This window comes from Lampetra fluviatilis, chromosome 18, assembly GCF_964198595.1.
Source record: "Lampetra fluviatilis chromosome 18, kcLamFluv1.1, whole genome shotgun sequence".
Classification (NCBI taxonomy): Eukaryota; Metazoa; Chordata; class Hyperoartia; order Petromyzontiformes; family Petromyzontidae; genus Lampetra; species Lampetra fluviatilis.
In genome coordinates this window covers 9,278,780-9,298,692 of record NC_136292.1, presented here as the reverse complement: position 1 = coordinate 9,298,692, position 19,913 = coordinate 9,278,780, and the positions used below count along the sequence as shown (strand labels likewise).

Sequence of the window (19,913 nt, the reverse complement as noted above, 5' to 3'; positions counted from 1 at the left end):
TGTTAGAGGACAGGTCACTGAAGGGATATCACAGAGCTACCTCTGAGATCCATTTAAGCTCAAAGGGCAGTGGCTCTGAACTGAGACTGTCAACACATCACACTTGAGAACCCGGTGTAATCACAGAGGACAGCTTGGATTCGAACTCAGGTTTCCCAACGGTGCCAGCACAACCCAATGATCTCTGAGCCTCCCAGCTAATCTCTGTGCTTATTATAACACGCTTTTATTTTACTCACTCCGTCTGTTGTCGTATCCTTAAAAAATCTTGTAACTCAATTTTTACCCACTTCCCAATGTGTTATCGACTGCAAACTTAGTATACTTATATTCTATCATTAAAAAATTAAGTATATAATTTTTTTTACATTTTACACGCTTTTATTTAACTCTGTTGTCGTATCCTCAAATCTTGTAACTCAATTTCAACCGTCTTCCCAATGGCGTATCGACTGCAAACTTGGTATAGGTATGTCATACTGATGACAATACTATATTATATCATTAAAATTTAAAATAAATATTTTTTTACATTATTTTTAAAATGTTATGTTTCGGCTTGGGTCTAATTGTCCACGCTCAACTCACGTTGCCTGTAAATCACCACGGTCCCTTACTCTATGGCAAGCTTTAGGGCCACTTTCTGGAGTCGTGGAGTTCTGCCATTACAAATACGGTACATTTCATTAAAGTGTGTTTAAAAAAAGAGTATTTTTTAATATTTTATTTATCCATAGTGCTCCACAACAATGCACAATGGGTGTGTCTACTCTTAATTATGAAAATTCATGTTTCACCCCTTACCCACAGCTGCTACGTAGCAGCGCGCGGGCGGCAAAGGGGAGGCCTTCTTGCCTGCTCGCTGCCCTACGGTGTGTTGCTGTGCAGTCATGCCCAGCCCTTCCCAGCCAATCAGGTGGCCACGCTGGTGGAGGGCGTGGCCGACAAGCTTCGCCTGTGAAGGTGACCCCAAGGCTCAGCTACCGCCCAGATCCCCGCAACCAGCTGCGTCTCTAGGAGATCGTTACGGAAGAACACGGGTGGCAGTTATGTTGTAATTGTTAGTTTTAATATTGGATGGTATTGGAAACGATTCAACAATGCTGGCATTGTATACATATGTACTTTAGAGAGGTTATAGTGTTCGCTTGCTTTTAAGAGTGTTGGACAGCGCTTGGTGGTCCAGAACCAGCGGTGGAAATTTCACGTTTTTATGGTGTTCTTCCCATAGGAAAGCGGTTCCTAAACTTTGGGTCCTGACACCAAATTGGATAATCTCATCAGAAGATGGGGTCACGAGAAATTAAGAACAATCCCGCTAATCTCATGCTCACGAATAGAAAGTTTTGGTAGTATAAAGCAAAACGAAGGTCTGGAGCGAGACGTCTCAGACAATTCTAACAAGCAATGTTTTTTCAGGTTGGTAAGCCCAAAACATATCCACCATTCAGAGAGCTGTACAAACAGACCTTTGCTTATCACTACCCCGTAGAATGCAGATTCGTTATCACGCTCTTTTTACTGGAGAACATTTTAACGAAAAAAATTAAGAAAATCCAGCCAATGAGAGCGACGTACGCTCTGAGGCAAGCTGCGGTCGCCAGTTTAACAACAACAGAAAACACGCCAGTCCGCCTTGGTCTCTCTCTGCCTTATTTTCTTGTGTTTTTGTAAGCATTGTAGACCCATAATGTCTGGATAAAGAACTATAAGTGTTAGTGCTTGAAATGTGACCAAAGTGTCACGGGAAAGTATCACTTTGGATGTTAAAATGCAAGTGACACGGCGGGTCGAGGTGGGTGAGCATCAGGTGGATGCACTGGTGAGTACAGTAAATAATATTGACTGATTTTATCATACTAATTTATTATTTTTATTATTATCTCTATTAACAATACCCCAATGAAGCCCTCATATATTGCTAATATATAAGATATAATGCTGTTGGGAACGCATCTCCATATATACAATTGTATAATGGCCCCTTTTAGCGGTGATCCCATTAGTGCTCACTTCTCCTGGAAACGCATCTTGAGCACTAAGCGAGGTCTAAGTGTATACGATTTAAGTCGGATCATATACCTTTCTGATTGGTTTAGATGTTTGTGCATTGTGGGAATCGGAGTTTGTTCCATCTGAGCTAAAGAACTGAGCGCAGACCTTGGTGAGATAATCCAGCAGGCCACTTCATTTGTGAACTGCATTTAAAGCCTCATCTGCTCTGCGCACGTCTGTTTAAAAATTGGTGTGAAGACATTGGGTTTGGTCATGATGTGTGTTGTTTCACACCCGAGGTTCGCTGGTTGTCGAGAGGAAGGGTGTTGGAGAGATTATTTTTCTTCTAAGTGAACTGCTCTTATTTACAACGGACGTCCAAAAGATGGAATGTGTTGATCTTATCTGCGATCAGCAGAAGATGTGTCTTCCTTACTTATGTCACTGACATATTTAGGAGACTAAATTAACTGAATGCGAGGGTGCAAGAAAACAACACAAGCATCATTCAAATGAGTGTTTGAATCAAAGCATTCATAGGAAAGCTTTCTTTCTGGAAGACACATTTATTGTAGTTGAGCAACTGCTCCTTCACTCAACTTTCAGGGTTTATGTCTTACAATGAAATAGATAAGTGCCCCACTCAGTTGATGGCTAATCACCTCAGCTGCATGGAAGCACACTTCTCAACCTCTTTCCATGATCTGGATGTGACAGACTTTAATTGGGTACAAAACCCATTCAATGCCAGCTTGCAACAATGGATCTTTCCCCGCAGCTAAAATCGAACAGCTCATTGAAATTTCACGTGATCGGCTTTTGCACACGACACAGTCCCTAGCTCTTCTTCCAGAACTCTGGCTTACTGACGAAAGCATATCCCTGAAATATCAATGCATGCCTTGAAACTGACGGTGCCCTTTGCAAGCATGTACATGTGTGAAGCCTGAGTCAGCGCACGTGTTTGCATCAAGTACAGATCAACTCTGGATGTCACCGCTGAGATTAAATGTGCAGTATCAACCACACCACCAGATTTTGAGAAGCTGCGTCACATGTCTCAAGCCCGTGTGTCTCACCAGACCTGGCGAGCATATCAGATCGTTACTTAATCAACACGTCGTTTCATATTTGTGCAACATATTTAGTGACTTGATTGACACGTTTTTAAATGATGGTCATTGTCGGGGTCATATTAATTTTCTTGCATTAAAATGGGGTCAAAGTGGGAAATAGTTCGGGAATCGCCTCCACAAGTGTGGTAATCATTACCGTGACTGCTGAGGTTTGAAATGCTAATTCAAACCCAGATATGGATTTGAAAGCATAACCATTAATGAGAAAAATTGAGCATTTTGCCAAAAACATTTCCAGACAGTAAAAATTTGGCAATCAAATTAATAAATGTTATTTGTAAATATATCAAAACACAGCACGTGTGGTCAGCGCTTTCAGTACGTGAACTCAGCTCTGCTACCCGTCCATTATAAACCTAATAAAAAACAATCAGATTCTGAGGACATTTGTCATGTGCACAACTCACACCGTGTCAATTCCGGATGGCCTTCGGTTTATGACCGAGGGAATATTATAGCTCGCACACCAAGTGAAAGTTAAGTGGTGCTTCCTTTAGCTTGCGTAATAGTTTTTTGAGTGTGTGGTTGGCAACTTGTACATTTACTCCCCTCATTTTCAGAATTACCCATTGTTTCAGTTACTGCCGATTGCATTGAGCAAAAACAGTTAATCAAACCACTAAAAGCAGCGTCGGCGGCATCGGAGGTATGTGAATGGGCTCTCTCTGCTACAACCATTGTGAAAATAGCACACAGATTGCGCTGCAAGTCAACGAGAGATCCAGATGGGCACCAGCATCAGCCGACATATCAGAACTAGCCGGAGCGGTGAGTTGGCCTGCCGGTGGTGTTCCGGCAGGCGCAACCACCTTCACCGCCGAGAGGGCCCTCTGACCCGACAGCTTGGCCAGAGTAGGCGACATAGTTGACGCTGCAGGGCAAGTGCATTGATCAAGCGTAGGTGGACCTTTGCCAATATGCTCGGATGGTCAAAGGAGAGATTTGGGAGCAGCAACAATGCCACAGGCCTCCTCTCAGGGGCTTATTCCCCTCCTAGATGACTCGCCCTTGTGCACCAGAGGGCATGGTGAGACCTAGACCAACAATGTCTAGCAAGGTAAAGCAGCAGTTATTCGAGCCAAATCGGACAAGGCCGTCCCACCAGCGAGAAGGGGGACAGCGATAAGGGGACATGCAAGCGTTGTGCAGAGACGGCAAACCGCAAGAAGGGTAAACCGCAAGAAGGGTAAATTTTGCGGCAGGGACACGTGAAGCGACACCATTCACCATTTTACACCGCCAGGCTCGAGCTTCTCTAGGCTCTTTGTCAACCACCTCATCATGGTCCTCCTCTAGAGAAGAGGTGACCGGTCCTCTCGAAAAAAAGGTTGATATATTCCTCCAGCGGGGGGCGATGCACATGGAACCCCTTAACAGGAGACTTTTTTCAAAGAGATTGGAGGACATTCAGAAAGCGCTTATGTACAGGCATCAGGCTCAGTGACAAGGCTGGGGGGAAGGAGAAGAAGAAGGATTTGTTGTGGAAAACCTACGCCTTTTACTTCTCTTACTTTAGACTCGTATGTGATTTGAAACGATAGGACATGATTGGGAGAAGCCGGCCAAGCCCTTATGAGTTCAGAAAATCCTAGACTGGCTGTATTTAAGTTGGAAAAAGTTAAGCTTGCGGTAAACTACAAACTATTTGAAACTATAAACTATTTACATTTTACCAGGTAAGGCTCACTTTTTCAGAAGCGACCTGGCCACAAATGATAAGTCAAGCAAGTGGCTTATGATATGGACATGTATAGCAGCCACAATATAAGGACATGTTTCTAAATGTGGAGAGATAAACCGGAGGACCCAGAGAAAAATCCAAGCGACCACGGGCAGAACATGCAAAATCCAAATATTCAGGCGTCGTGGTTGGGATCAAACCCACAACCTTCTGTATACCAGGCAAGGTAGTTAACATCTCGCCACCGTGGCGCCCTGTTGTGCCGAATGTGGATGCACCAATGGTGTCCAGGGCTCTTCCACACAGGGCTATGTATTTGGTGGATCCTTCGATAGTTCTGTAGGATGCCCCAGATCAGCTCCTGGACACGGAGGCGATGTAGATGCACAGGGCATTGGGCTGTAGCTTACATTGCTTACACTGGTACGTTTATTTAGAGGGTTTTAGGTGAGATGAACCACAGACGCCAGGCTAGATATCCACAATCGATCAAGCTTGTGTGTCAGGAGCAGCAGTTTTCATAAGGGGCACTCTGGCTGAAGAATTTGTGGCTGCCACCATACATGAAGACAACATTGACCCAAGTTCACTTTGAGGGATGTTTGCTTTTCAGCAAGAAATTTCGGGACCTGCTGCATGAGTACGAGAAGGATCTGGAAGATTCGTAAGCCTTTTTTGTTCTACAAGGAGCCAGTTTTGTCTTGAAATTGGGCAAAGTATGTTTGTCCAGTGATTCTGATCAATATTTTAAAGAGGAAGATGGAATGAAAGGGTGCAGCCTCGGAGGAGAGATTGAGAGCATTTCCTCTTGGTGGCAGATGAGTAAAATCTTGAGTGGTCGGAAACCAGCTGCTCAAGAAGGCTCGAGAATGCAAATAGCAAGACTTCTGGAAATTGGGATGCTGAGACAGAGTGGAGTCATTGGGCCCGTGGTCAGGGCTGTGCAGAAAGAGGATTGGATCGACTCAAATCACCTTCACATGCCAAATCACAGACCATCATACGTTTTTATCCTTTCACTGTGAGCTGCTGATATACGCAATCCAGCGTTTAGGCCATTTGATTTGGTGCATCGCCAAAGGTGTTCCCGCATATTTTGTTGGTGCGCGTGGGGGGCCCTTTGCAAGAACGGTAACCACACATACCCACAAGCAGCCTTGCTAAACATTCTGAATTGCCAGATCACACTCGAGCTGTCCTTGACACATCGAAGCATAATGTTCGACACGGGTGTACAACAGGAAAGATTAGTTTTTTTTATCGTTGATAAAAAATCACTAACAATTCAACTACAAGCAACAAAGATACTGCAGGCGAGGAGGGGACAATGGCAAAGAATTTCGTGATTTTGTTGGGTCGAATGGTTTCCACCATGGAAGATATCCCCTGGCCCAGACTGAGAATGAGGGCCCCTTGATTTGTTTTTCCTTTGTCATTGGGATCCCTTGGAGGGTGACATCTCGTCAGGACCATATCACTCAATAAATGTTGTTGCTGGGTTCATAGTACACTGCACTAACCACTGCACTAACCACTGCACTACCACTGCCACGCATTATGCCCAATGTGGACCCCAAAAACGGAGGTGAGGCTGCTCCCAGAGGATTTAAATTTTATTGAACAGTGTGACTAAATGAGATTTGCCGAGCTGTAGCCTGGAGTTATTTTTTTCTTTGTTCATTATTATCAGCTGGACACATTGGCCTCCTCCACTCCCGGGAAGTGAGCTTCAGGAGAAGTGTGCCCCTGGTCTGTGGTCCAGTATGGAGTTGATGTCACATTGCGAGTTAATTTTCCCTCCCTTTATTAATGTTTTCCCTCTTTCAGGTGTTCCTAGCATATTCACGGATGCCAAGGTAAACACGGCTCTAGCATGCACATTATCCATGATAATTTTTTTTAGGTTAGATCACGTAAATATGAATGTGTTGTTAAACCCGCCACCACCCGGCACAGCCAATTAGTAAGGTTTGTCACGTAAACAAAACGTGCCAATTGGTTACTAGTACAGCAACACCGGTGTGTTGGAGCGTAAACCCACAACATTTACAATTCGAGTAGAACGTGTCGCCACTGATTACAACTAGCATCATCAGGTGAAAGCCAGAGTTGTGTAAAAATATTCCACACATGCCGTCCTCTTGTTTTTGGAGAGACAACTGTTTTTTTTTGCTGTTCAGCTTTTGCTCGTTTGTTGTTGAGTTGTGTTAGCTCTTGTTTATATTTTTTCCGTGTTATGTGTGTGTGTGAGTTTGCTGTGTCACTTGCCTCAAACTGGCTATGGCCTGCCACCGAAATGGAGGGTCAGTCAGAAGTGACGCCGCGTTTGCTGTGCATATTGAATAATGCGCTTCGGACCGTGTCGACAAATGCCTCACAAAAGCCAGTGTTGCCCATAGTGCTCTCAAGCCTTGCACATCCGTAACTTGTTCACACGAGAATATGCAATAAATGTTCTATGGAGTTACGAGTGCTCCAATACGTTTTTCGGCACATTTTCACGTGAAAAGTATTTCTCAGCTAACGCGTAGTACTAGGCTTCCGCGAACAATATTATCCATAAGTCGTTTTTGGGTTAGATCGCGTAAATATAAATGTGTCGTTAAACCCGCCACCACCCGACGCGGCCAATTAGTAAGATGTGCCACTTAAACAGAACGTGCCAATTTGTTACTAGTGTAGTGGGTGCAATTGAGGCATACACTTGCACTTGGAGGCAACACGGTTTATTAACAGGTAACTCCTAATGTTTAATGGGATAACGACATAGGTTGGTGACCACCGTGCCTAACTAACTCTCGAGGGGATAGCTATATAACCGGACCAGGACACCTTAACAGGTTGCCTGGTCCATGGACGGAGACTGGATACCGAGGACCGCAGAGGCTTCATTCCCAGAGTTGAATATCCCAGATCCCCCCTGCGTCTGGTCACGTGCCCACTCAGGTTCACCCAGGGTATCATGCCCTGAGCCGACCTCAGTGACACCCAACCCTTGCCCTCTAGTGAGGCATGCCGTGCCATGCTCACATACAGTACCCGTTAATGATCGGTACTGTCGGTACACAGTAGTGACACCATTAATGTCACTACACTAGTATAGCACACCGGTACGTTGGAGAGTAAACCCACACCATTTGCAATTCGAATACGACGTTTTGCCAGTAATTACAACTAGCATTATCAAGCGACAGCCAGATTTGTGGAGAAATCCTCCTGTTTCGTTCTTAAATAACGACATTTATATTAATGCGATCTACCCCAAAACCTCTATTAACTTATTTCTCGTTTGTGGCTTCTGCAAGATAATGGCACACAACAATTGTGGCAATGCAGCAGTCAATAAAACAAGAGTTTAAATAAATATTGGCGCTGTGTATTTGTGTCACGCGTGAGTCTGTGTGCGCATGTGCTCTTTTTAAAGCAGTTTAAAACAATATAAAAACGCATTAAGTGTTACTTTTCCATTAGTCTCTCCTCCCACGTCTCCGTTTGGGACCACAAGTTTACAAGCACTTGAAGATGGTGCATTGTTTAATTGCAGTTATAAACATTACACGTGTATCCCTGTGTGTTCAGGGTTGTAATTATGTAAAGGCCACATAATTATTTTCATTTCATACCGAGTTTGTTATGGGGTCATGCATAATTATTTCCATGCTACAATTTGCCCACAGACACGCTGAGGACCGGATAACGAATCCTAAATTAATGGTATTTTAACAAATAAGTGTTACTAAAAACAGTAATCATTAAATCAGGTTCAAAATTGAGGTTTCACGCAATGTGTATACCAAAACACAGGCTGAGAATGGCGTGTTACATCAGCCTATCTCGCTATTTTGCGTTAAAACTTATCACCAGTAGGTCGTTCGTGACACCCAACATTTTTCAGAACGTACTTCAACAAAAATGTGTTCCGTATATGTATGCATTATAAGACAAAACCACAAATGATAATCGTCATCTAGCCATGCGGCTATTTGATAAAGCACAAACAATACTTGTTACTTCATAATAATAATGAGACTAAACAATACGGACAAGCATGTTTTGTAGATTAACCCGCGTTCCCCTACGACTTATTTTATTATACCAGTCCCCTTGAGCACACCAACAACAGCCTGGCAAGCGCACTTGATTTCACAGCCTTAATTTAATTTTCCTAATCAAGGCAATACAGGCTGTAATTGCATGAGCGCCACGGCCGCTAGCTCGGCCAGAGCCTATCAAAAATGTCCTGAGCAATAGCGTGAGACCGGGGTGGCTCGCCTGCGTGGACTCTCAGTGGAGTTTTCCAGACGCCGGGAGCGCTAAGCCTTGGCCGCCTGTCTTGAAAAACTCACCCCGAATGAGGACTCATTTGGATGAGCGTGCATACAATGGCCTGCTTTTCCTCGCGCTTTCTCCCCCCACCCCGCCCACCACCACCATCCATCACGACCCACTCGTCACCGTAGCCCGCAGCTCTCTGTGAGCAAACGCAGGCAGTAACATTGCCAAGACAGATCACGCCGTGCCAAACGGAGGCTGCTGAATGGCGAGCTACGATGTGCAGTGCTCGGTTATTTTGTCCTTTGTATTTCTTTGTTGCAGCGGTGGCTGTCAAACTTTTACGTGCAATCCTGGGCAGCTCTTAAGTGGCTCGGGGCCGGTGGGGGTATGCTGGGCAGGAGGAGAAATTAGACGATTTTGAGATGTTCACAACTTAGGTGGGTGGCGTGAATTGTCAGGAAGAGGTCGGGGGGGAAAGGTCGTTCAAATGTTCCTCGAGTTGCTTTTGTTCAGGTTTCTTTTTCTCCAGCATCGACCAAAGAAAGTTTAAACTATAGCACAGGTCATCATCACCTTGTGCTCCCTACATCACCACGAGCGTGCAGTTTCAATCCATAACTCAGACTAATAGGCCAAGGGCCCAATCATTCTGATGCGTCTATTGCTTTCGGAGATCCCCCTTGTGGGTGAATGCTTTCCCGATTTAATTAAGTTTTTTGTCATCTTGTCCACGCATATTTTCGCGCACAGCTGCTATCTCTTTGGGTGGTTTCTGTGATTATACTTCACGCGTTAAAGATGTGCACTTAAGTAGCCACCTGTTGTTGCCGTTGTTAGAAAGAAAAACAACTGGATGAACAGTATGAAAATTAACATCCCTGGCTTGTAAAATTGAAGTGTGTCGTTTTTTTCACGAAGCATGTAAATAAAAATAATGATATGCTTTACAAGATGTATTCGGATTTTTTTTTATTATACACAGCGTAACATATTTACCCAGAAATTCCTCACCAAGTCCAAACTTAAATTGATCTCCGCACCTCCGATGAGCACGGCGACGTACGGTACGGGAAGTAGTTCAAAATACGTACGATTCATCATCCTCCGTCATGGTCATTCCACTGCTGGATGAAGGCCTCCCCAAGCAACTGCCACCCCTCATGATCCTGTGATGTAATACTCAACCTAGCGGCTGTACACGAGCCGATTTCATCGCTCCACCTCCTCAATTGACGTCCTCTCGGATGCTTTCCATTCTTCGGCTATCTGCCCGTGAATATTCTTAACCGTCGGCTATCACCGCTTATGGTGACGTAGACTGCCCAATTAATTTACTGTACATAATTAATATCTGAGAAAGGAATCCATGTCTTTGAATGCGTGTTGGGCTATTTTACAATGCTTCAGCCTTTGCATCGAGCCGACAGTCTATGCGGGTGGTTGGAAGCCAATTAGATGCGACAAGGCTCACTCCAAACCCAAGGGCAAAAGCATCAATTAGCAAATGCAGACAGCATGCAGCAGATAGCCTCAAGTATCAACAGACATGCACGCACCCATCTTCACTCCAGTCTGACTTTGGACAATGCTAAAACACAAAGAAGGTTGCTGTTTTTGGCAATTTATCCTACAGTGCTGCAGTACTCATGTAGCTGACATCACTGGACTTGCAATCCAGAGGTGTAGCCAGTTCGATTCGATCTCCTGGCTTGGCAGTTTGCAGTGAGGGAAGTTTCTTCAACCCCATCCCCACCATCTCCGTGCAGTGCCGGATTAAGCTAGTGCGGGGCCTGTAGCATCTTACCTATGAAAGGCATTTTTTTGTCTGTGTGTCCATCTGTCCCTCTGTGTGTGGACGCAACTTGCAAAGGATTTGGCTGTCAAACCGTGGGGTTTACGCTTTAAAAAAAGTAGTCAGGTACCACGCCATAAGCCCCGTGGTGAGCCAGCGCTATTCCGTTTTCCCATCCGTCAACTTTAAAGTAGTCAAATAAGAAATTTAGTGCTATTTCTTATTTATTTGTTTCCCCACGCCGATCCGCGAGCGACACAGCACGCATTTGCGCATGCGCGACAAAGCTGACCGGGGACTGCCCCTAGCAATGCACACATGCCATCGGTGGAGGGGGGGGGGGGAATTCTCATTCGCGTTAAAAATGCAATAAAATACACAAAACGTTGAGGTAAATTCTTCACAGTGTGCTGTCCTGTTCTTCTCCCTACTTCGACCCCAATGCGTGCAGTTACTACCATAGAGTCGGTAAATGCTACTACTATAGCCTGTACATATTACTGCAGAGCGGGGGGATCGTGTGTGGGGGGGGTGGTGCAGCTCAGCCCCAGCATGCCAAGGTGCCACCTCGGCCAGCTGGACAATCTAGGCGAGGCTGGGGGCTCTGCACGGTACTAGGCCTCACCACGGCAATGTTAAGTACTATTTTCTTGCTTCTTTCGCTAAACTTACGTAGATAGAAAACGTATATTTAAAAAATGTATTTGCAAATATTCAAAAATAATGTTTGTGTGAAGACAACTATTATTTCAAAATTAAGTTGCTAAATATTAAAATAATAATGTGTGTGTCTATGGCCTTGTGTGCATGTGAGTCGATGTGCGAGGCTTGAAGACTTTCTGGTTATTCTCCACCTATGACTTTATTTCTCTCCACTCCGTAGCCCTCTGCTTTCTCTTAAAGTACTGCATGCAGTTTTGTTTAAGTTATTTTATGAGGGTCTGGCCTTTTGGGTCACGTTCTCAAGAAGTGTTTTGCCTGTATGAGGAAACTGAAATATAGAGGAGAAATCATAATAAATAAATAACCATAATCAGGATTTTCTTTGAGTTGTGAAATACTGACTCATCTCAAAACGCTGTACAAGAAACCATACATCGTAAAAGATAAACGTGTAGCCCTGCAATTGCTTGATTAAACCACTGCTGGTGGAAAGCCCTCTATGGCAGGTAACTCGAGCACCTCTTTCGAGGACATTGAACCTTCTCTTCCACGCTTGACCAAACGTCTTGGAAGAGATGGGAGTACCCACACTTTACCCCACCGAACGCAGCCTACCGATCGACTTAACCGCTGGGTGGACAGAAACTTGCCCACCGATTCAACTGCCACGGTTGGGAGATTTTGAAATGGCAACCGTTGGATTTCCAGTCTCGTGCGCTAACCACGGCAGCATCCCATGTAAAGACAAACGACATGAAATGCGTTGTTATGAACATGAAATGAGATGGGGGAAAAAAACACGAATCTGGCAAATTGAGAAGGTGGCATGGCACAATGACAAGTGAGTAACTCATCTGCTGTGCTGTCAAACGCCCACCTCGCATCCTGCAATGTTAGCAGTCTTACAGCATCACATGCGCTGCATTCCCAATCCAACGTGTCACCACTCCCAGTTTGAACCGCTGCTCTGATAGATAAATGAGTAAATTTAAAACGTTATAAGCTCTCTATATATTTTTTTAGCAAACCAATATTAACGTGTACATTCACATTCTGTAAGCAGCACACGCTGATAAAGCTGGCAAACGAGAGTGGCTGTTTGTGGGAGAGCAAGGCATGTTATGCTCGCGCATTAAAAGGGGAGAAACGTCACGAGCCATAACCTTGTCCATCTGTACAGCGTGCTCCGTCACAGCTGGGATTTCTACTTTTCTGTTTTTAAGCCCATCAACATTTACATTTGAAGTTTAGTACATCCCCAGAGGGTTTTTGCGCAGCCTTTTAAAAAAATGCTATTTTGCTAAAGAAGAATGACTGGTTGCGGATCCGGGTCTACACATGCTGATATGCCAGGCTGCTTAAATTATTTATCTCGACTCCTTTTGAACAAGAGGCTCAACCTATTAAAATGCGAGTTCTCAAGTGTTGAACAAAAAAACCCGCCAAAAACAGAACACTGCAATATGCACGGCGACACGTAAACACTGAACGAATACATGATAAGGTCGTGCTCATTACACACAAAGTGCTTGCCACAAATTAACCACAATACCTTGCTGGTCTCGTCAAGGAACATCAATCACGCGAACTCCGGTCATCCTTGCAGCGGCTTTTGGCAAGCCAATGAACAAAGACGGTCACCGCATCGCGCACTTTCAAATGTGCTTCTGCGGCCGTCTGGAACGCTCTTCCTTCCGATATTAGGAAGCCACTGGAACTATGCACTGTCGAATCTAGATTGAAAACTAATTTCTTTAGAAGTGCTTTTTGTGTTTAGTTTGTTGTCCTCAGACGCTGTCTTTCCGACAGACCTGTTCTTCACCTGAGGACGGCTGCTTGCGTTGTGGCCGAAACGTCGTGAGAATTATTTTATTATGTTTTATTTTTAGTATTTTATTATTTCCCTTTTCTACCTGACTTTACCGAAAGAACCAAGGAGATGTATTGGTGACGTTTTCATGGGGCTCTTATTGCCTCTTTCAACCCTTCTCATCATCCACATCCCTTCACACACCACGGTGTATTTAGCTGGTGCCGTTTCTTCTTCTGTTTACGGGCACCACGGTGGCGAGATGTTAACTACCTCATCTGGTATGTAGGAGGTAGTGGGTTCAATCCCGACCCTTGACGCCTGCTGTATCCCATTGGAACCTCATTTTCCAGTAAAAAATATGATAATTGGTTTTTTACCTTTCTATCTGGCAACAAAACTGACACTTTTTTTTTACTGCTGTATATTTGGAGTTTGCACGTTTTCCCCCTGACTGCGTGGATTTTTCTCCGGGTCCTCCGGTTTTTCCCTCGACATTTAGAGTATTTGTCCACTTTAAGTTTCCACGTGATGAGCCGCTTCGTTAAGCTATCATTTGTGGCAAGGTCGCTTATGAAACATGGGGGCTTTACCTGGTAACATAAAAAAAAGTTTAGTTGATATTCTTGGTTCTTTCGGTAAAGTCATGTAGAAGGGAAACAATAAAAATATAAAACAATACATTTCTCACGACGTTTCGATTGCAACACAAGCAATCATCATCAAGAAAAATGTATTGCTGTGGGGTTCACACCTGTTGATGATTGCTTGTGTTGCAATCGAAACGTCGTGAGAATTGTATTATTTTATATTTGTATTATTTTATTTTTCCCTTCTACGTGACTTTACCGAAAGAAACAAGAATATGAATCCCTGCAGTCACGAAAGCTTTAATTCAAAGTTTAGTTGATAGTTTAGTTCATGGCGATCAACTTTCTCACGTTCCCTCGCAACACAACCAGATCCCGGCTCCTCGGTTCAAGGATTTCATCAAGCGTGCGCGGTTCAAAGCGGGATACGTCGATTGCAGGCCCGAGTCACGTCTCACACCAATTCAATAATTGTTTAGAAATAAACATCTCGCTCAAATAAAACTGTCAGGAAGTTGTGGAGGGGCAGTGTGTCACGTGATGAGGCCACATTAATCGTCAGATGTGCTGCTGCTGCTGCTGCAGAACCCTCGTGAGCTGCGTCTGCGTCTCTCTCACTTTTATTTACATTTCCACGATTGCACCATGATGACTTTAATTTTTTTTATAATAGGCCCAGTGTCATAAGGACACATGCCATTTGATCAATCATATTCTATCACCGTGAACTCTAAATGTACACCATTGGTTGACATAGGAGCGGAAACACTCCGTGAATGTTCCTTGGCAGTAGTCTGATCTCTGAACCACTCGGTCACCCCTGTTACAAAGAATGTCATGGTGTGATTTTGAACGTATTAACAAACTATATTTAACGCGTTGGCTTTCGCGACCATTAAGATTCGTTTAAACTGAAACCATTGTTAAGATTCGTTTTAACTGAAACCATTGTTAAGATTCGTTTTAACTGAAACGTATCAGTACCAAGTTTATGTATTACTAGCGGGAAGTACCCAGCGTTGCCCGGGCGAAAAAGACACACACATCGACTTACGCACACACATACATCGACCCACACACACAAACACATCAACTTACACACACACATATGGACTCTCACACACACAACAACAACCGCCATTCGTCACTAAGTGGCGGTGACGTCACCACGACGCTTGTGCCAGGCTATGTGCACGTTGAGGCTACGTGAAGTGTCGAACGCCCGCTGGCAGGAGGTCACCGGGCAGACCCAGATGCCACGGGTCGACTGACTGAGACGACTGTCTGATTCACCACCTGTGCCCCCTACTGTACCAACTTGCTGTGCTTTAGCCACCCGGCGCTCCGCTCGTTGTTTTGAGCGTCGCTCCTCCGCCCTCTGTTGTTGTTGGAGGGCGACTGCCTCCAACTGCCCAGTAGCAGCGTCCTTCACGAGCCTCCTCCACAGAGGCCGATCTTGACACCGCTGGTACCAGTCATCGGCAAGTCCACTCAGCTCCACGTCCTCCTGTACCACGTCACTCCATCTCTTCTCTAGCCCGTGCCACGCTCGTTTAGCCCCCTCGATCCAGCCGAACATACGCTGGTTGGGCATGCGGTGGCTGGGCATGCGGGCTACATGACCCAGCCAACGCAGCCTTGCCTGCCGGAGGTGTTCACCGATGGGACTTTGTCCAGATCTTTCCAGGATTTGTGAGCTCCTCACACAATCCAGCCTGGTTAAACCCAGGATTGATCGTAGGCAGGCCAGCCTACATGTTTTTAACCGATGTTCCATTAGGGGGGTACCACGTTTCGTCCACACACACACACAGACAAAAAATTACATTTATAGGTAAGAAGATGGCCGTGTCGGATGGAGGAGGGTGTATCACACACACTGGCATTGTCCTCCTGCACTGGCCAAATATCTATTCAGAACGCACTGTATATTCAACACTGTTGCTTGCTGCTTTTGTGCCAATGCTCTTGTGCCACAGACATTGCTGGTAAGGAGGCAATTCCAACAATCCTCAACGACTAGCTATCAGCAAGATTTTGCTGAGGCTGTTTGGACCAATGCCAGCTTCTTAAAATCTACATGCAGAGAAGTCAGCAACCTACATTCACAACGTGCCAGTGGGTGTCACACTGGGTGGATGTCAACACTTTTAAATAAGCATTCGCTTTTTCACGCCACCTCTCTGGCCTCTCTACACGCTGCGAAGAAGGGCCTTCACCCCGAAACACCACCGATGATATACCCGTTCTTTTTAAGGCGGTGTTTTATTGACGAATGTACCGAAAATGTTTTTTTGCGAGAGCTTGTGCGTCACTGCCAACGAAGCAGTGTTTAAGAAGAGCTAAGTGGGCATGGACAATGCATGTCGCTCGAAGGCCATTGCTCTTCACTACATTTCAGAGGGGGGCCACTTTCGCCGAAAAAGTCATCAGCGTGAGGGCCGCCACACATTTGAAACCATTGGGTTCGACAGCACGATGGAGGTGTTTTCACATTTGCGTATTGTCTGGGGCGGCACGTCAAGGGGCTGCACTAAAGGTCACCGGTTGCCCGTGGGCCTTGCAAAGAAGAACACTGTGCTACAAGGGATGACAGCGGATGGACGAGGCTGGTGACAAAAATAAATGCATTTAACTCCATCTGAAAGGTGAGGGGAAAAAACCCTGGAAGATGGGCCTTACAACAGTTAAGCATTCCTTGGGCATTTTATCGGTTTGCGCATGTTTTTTTTCTTTTCAAAGGGTTGTGTAATATTGAAAGCTATTCCTCTAAGGCATATACAAATTGCTCAACTGATAAGCCTCAACTCAAATCTGCTATACTGGGGAGTGGTAGAAAGTGGTTCACGCGCTGCGCGATGAACACGGGCGATCCGAGTTTGGCGTCCGGCGGTGAGTAACATCGGTGGCCACGTGATATCAATTTGGTGCTGCCCTGCCACTCCTTCACACTCTTACTGACCAGCGTGGTATGTATGGATGTTAAACTTCTTTTGCACCGTGCGAAAGAAGTATGGTAAAAACAACAACCCTTGAACCGATGATGACTGGGCAGACCATCCATTACTGGATTGAGATTGGTTGGAATTGGAATGTATTTTCTTTATATATTAACCATACCTACATCTCCTTTTGATCTCATTTTAAACATATAACTGCCATGAATGCCAACATATAAACATCTTATTCGCGCGAACAACCGATCCCACAATGTATTTTTTGCCAAATTTGATGCTGTGATCAGTGTTTAAATTAAGAGAAATGTGAGCCGACACACTGAGTGGCACACAACATTCAACTCTTGCGAATAATATCACAGGCTCATTAATAGCACTGTAACGATTGGTATGCCAATCGTTCCACGACCTAGTCTTTAACACACCCTCTACAACATGCCAGCGTGCTTTGGCAATGCCCCAAAAAATTAATGGATTGAGTCTGTGCTTAAATCGGTCAACCATTGCAATCAGCCTGTGGGAAAGTAATCTTGAGACTATTCAGCTGCCTAAATTGACCTGCACACATCATCATCAGCCATGATCTATCGACTGTTGCATGTAAGCCCCCACATGTTGTCAGAATCCACTAATCTATAGAACTCATTCCCTCCAGGTGACACGTGCATCCCAAGACCACTTCTTTTTTAAGTCAGTACGACGCTGATAACTTGCATTTATTCTCTGATCCACGTGCTCCTGTGTTCCACCTCTCAGTATAATTCCAAGCAGGCATCTCACTGTGATCATGTATGTTGCACTTCTTTCGCACCGTACGTAGATAATCGGAGGTACGGGGAAGGACAGTTTTCCATCGTATTTTTGTCCATGACCATGGTTCATAACAGGTTGCAGTACACATTAATTTAAAAAAAGTTTTAATCTTGGCGCAATGGCAATTTGATTTCCACGATCAAGCTTAGTTCTCTAAAATAATTCCAACCTCTCCTTTACCTCTTTATCATTTTGATTCTGATCCGCTATCGATAATTGACCGAGTTATACGTACGATCACGTGGTTTCCAATCGTGTACCTCCGTCGGGTATCTCAACTTGTTTAGTGAACTTGTTGTCCGTGGCTTTGGTTTGCTCATTTATCTTTGGTGCAACTTTGCAGCCTTCCTTGTTTAAGTTTTTCAATAATTTCCTGTGATTAAAATGCATTGTCCATGGATACCATTTTAAATGGAAGAATTTCCAGACCAATCAACCACCATTGAGTAATCCTGATTTGGGAAAGACTTTTTTTCTACCGTCGACCACATAGTGCCATTAATCAGATTCTGGAAAAGGCATAATGTAAAAAATCGTCGAGTCTAGCATTTGTAGACTACGAAGAGGCATTTGATTTAGTAAAATAAAATGAAGCCTAAAATAATTTACAAGAATAAAACAGCTATACTGAGATGTAATAAATACGGCAAGGAATATAAACATGTGTCAGAAGGGAAGTGAGGAAAGGTGACACGCTTTCACGAAGGTTAAACACCGTGACGTTCGATGCTGTTTTCCAAATTGTGTATTGGAGCAAAAACCACGAACATGAATACGGGAAACTATTAAGCTAAAAAAACCGCACAGAACGAAGATGGGAATGCAATAATATAAAAGGGGGAGAGGGGGGGGGGTTATTCGTGTTTACAGGTACAGTGCAATTTGACCCACAAACAACAAAAACCGCATTTAATCCTAACATCTGGCAGTGTGGCGCTCGACACAATGAAGGGCATTATCGGGCTACACGTGGCAAAGTCGAATCTCGCCAGAGATGTCCCGGGAGGGTTTAACGTATTAGGATGTCACCGACCTTGACGGGCAGAGGCTCCTGCATCGCTCTCTGTTTTTTAATCTCGGTGCAAATTTCCCAGGGAAGTCCCTCCAACCTCTGACGTTGCTTATCACTGGGCCTGGTCTTGCTCATATCATGGGGGGGGTGTTGGGTGGGTGGGTGGGTGTGAGGTGGGAGGGAGATGCAAAAAAAAGATACGTGCTTGTAATACCAGTCCATTAAGTGATTCTCTGTAGCCGATTGCACAAGGGGGCAGGTGTACACCGTTGGCATCGCCTTGGCAAGTCGTTCAGGCCCGCGTGAGTGATGATGTCGCGTCTAGACACGGCGAGCGAGCCTCACACGAAGGCGTGCCGACTTTAATGACATTGAGATGTCCGCGGCTCGCTCAGCAACGGGGTATGGATGATGTCCATTGCATGGCTTTGTGAAACACGCACGGCTTGTTTTTTTGGTCTTAATGAAAATTATGCATGGAGCTAATCATGCGTTGTTTACTTGGTGTGGATTTACATTTTTGTGCCGCAAACGGTAAACACGCTCACTTGTGATTGCAGAATTCTGCATTTATCTAAGTGCTTGAGTTAATTCCGTTCTGTTCTTGTGTGTGTGATCCCAATATGTCCAGCAGCTAAATGGAAACGTCGAGGTCCGTCCGCCACGAGAGGGCTTCGGGAGAGAGTTCGCGTCGTTTTGCTATTCCCTCTACTTTTTATGGAAGACTTTGTTGTTTTTTCCTGGATTTTTTTTCTGTTGCGCGTAGTCACTTTAATATGTTTCTTGTTCATGTTTTTGTTGCGGTTGCACCCGATTCAAGAGCCGCATGGCTCACAGGGCTATACCTAATAAATTACACTGAAACCGAAGAACAAGACTGTGGTGGTTCACTACGTGGTCCACAGTTTGGGTTGCATGGCCACACTCGTGTGGATCGTGTCTTTAAAGTGCCATTAATGAAGGTGGTGTGCGCATTCGCCTCTTGATGGTGCCTATGCGGTTGATGGTCACGCCATCGTCAGTACCGGATTATCCGAGTAGCAAAAGTAGCTACATATGTAGTAGCTACTACCGGCCCCGCACTTTCAAGGGCCCCGCGCTGAATGCTTTCAAGCTATCAATTCCGGTTCAGCGATTCTGCACTTGCTCTATTACTATAGTACTATATACCGCCTTCAACTTTTACGAT

At 44.8% G+C, this 19,913-nt stretch overlaps 1 protein-coding gene across 2 annotated transcripts in view; it reads left to right on the top strand.

Moving 5' to 3' along the window:
• Nucleotides 1-19,913, top strand: part of LOC144937207 (uncharacterized) — a 28,978-nt gene that overhangs the window by 8,681 nt on the left and 384 nt on the right. The window contains exon 4 of one of the 2 annotated variants that reach the window (XM_078864557.1): nt 811-8,439. The exons of the other annotated variant lie outside the window; for it this stretch is intronic. Within the exon in view, the coding sequence (XP_078720683.1) occupies nt 811-961 (151 nt within the window). The 3' untranslated portion in view covers nt 962-8,439. Of the gene's footprint in view, nt 1-810; nt 8,440-19,913 lie in introns of those variants that run through there. 2 annotated transcript variants of the gene reach the window in all.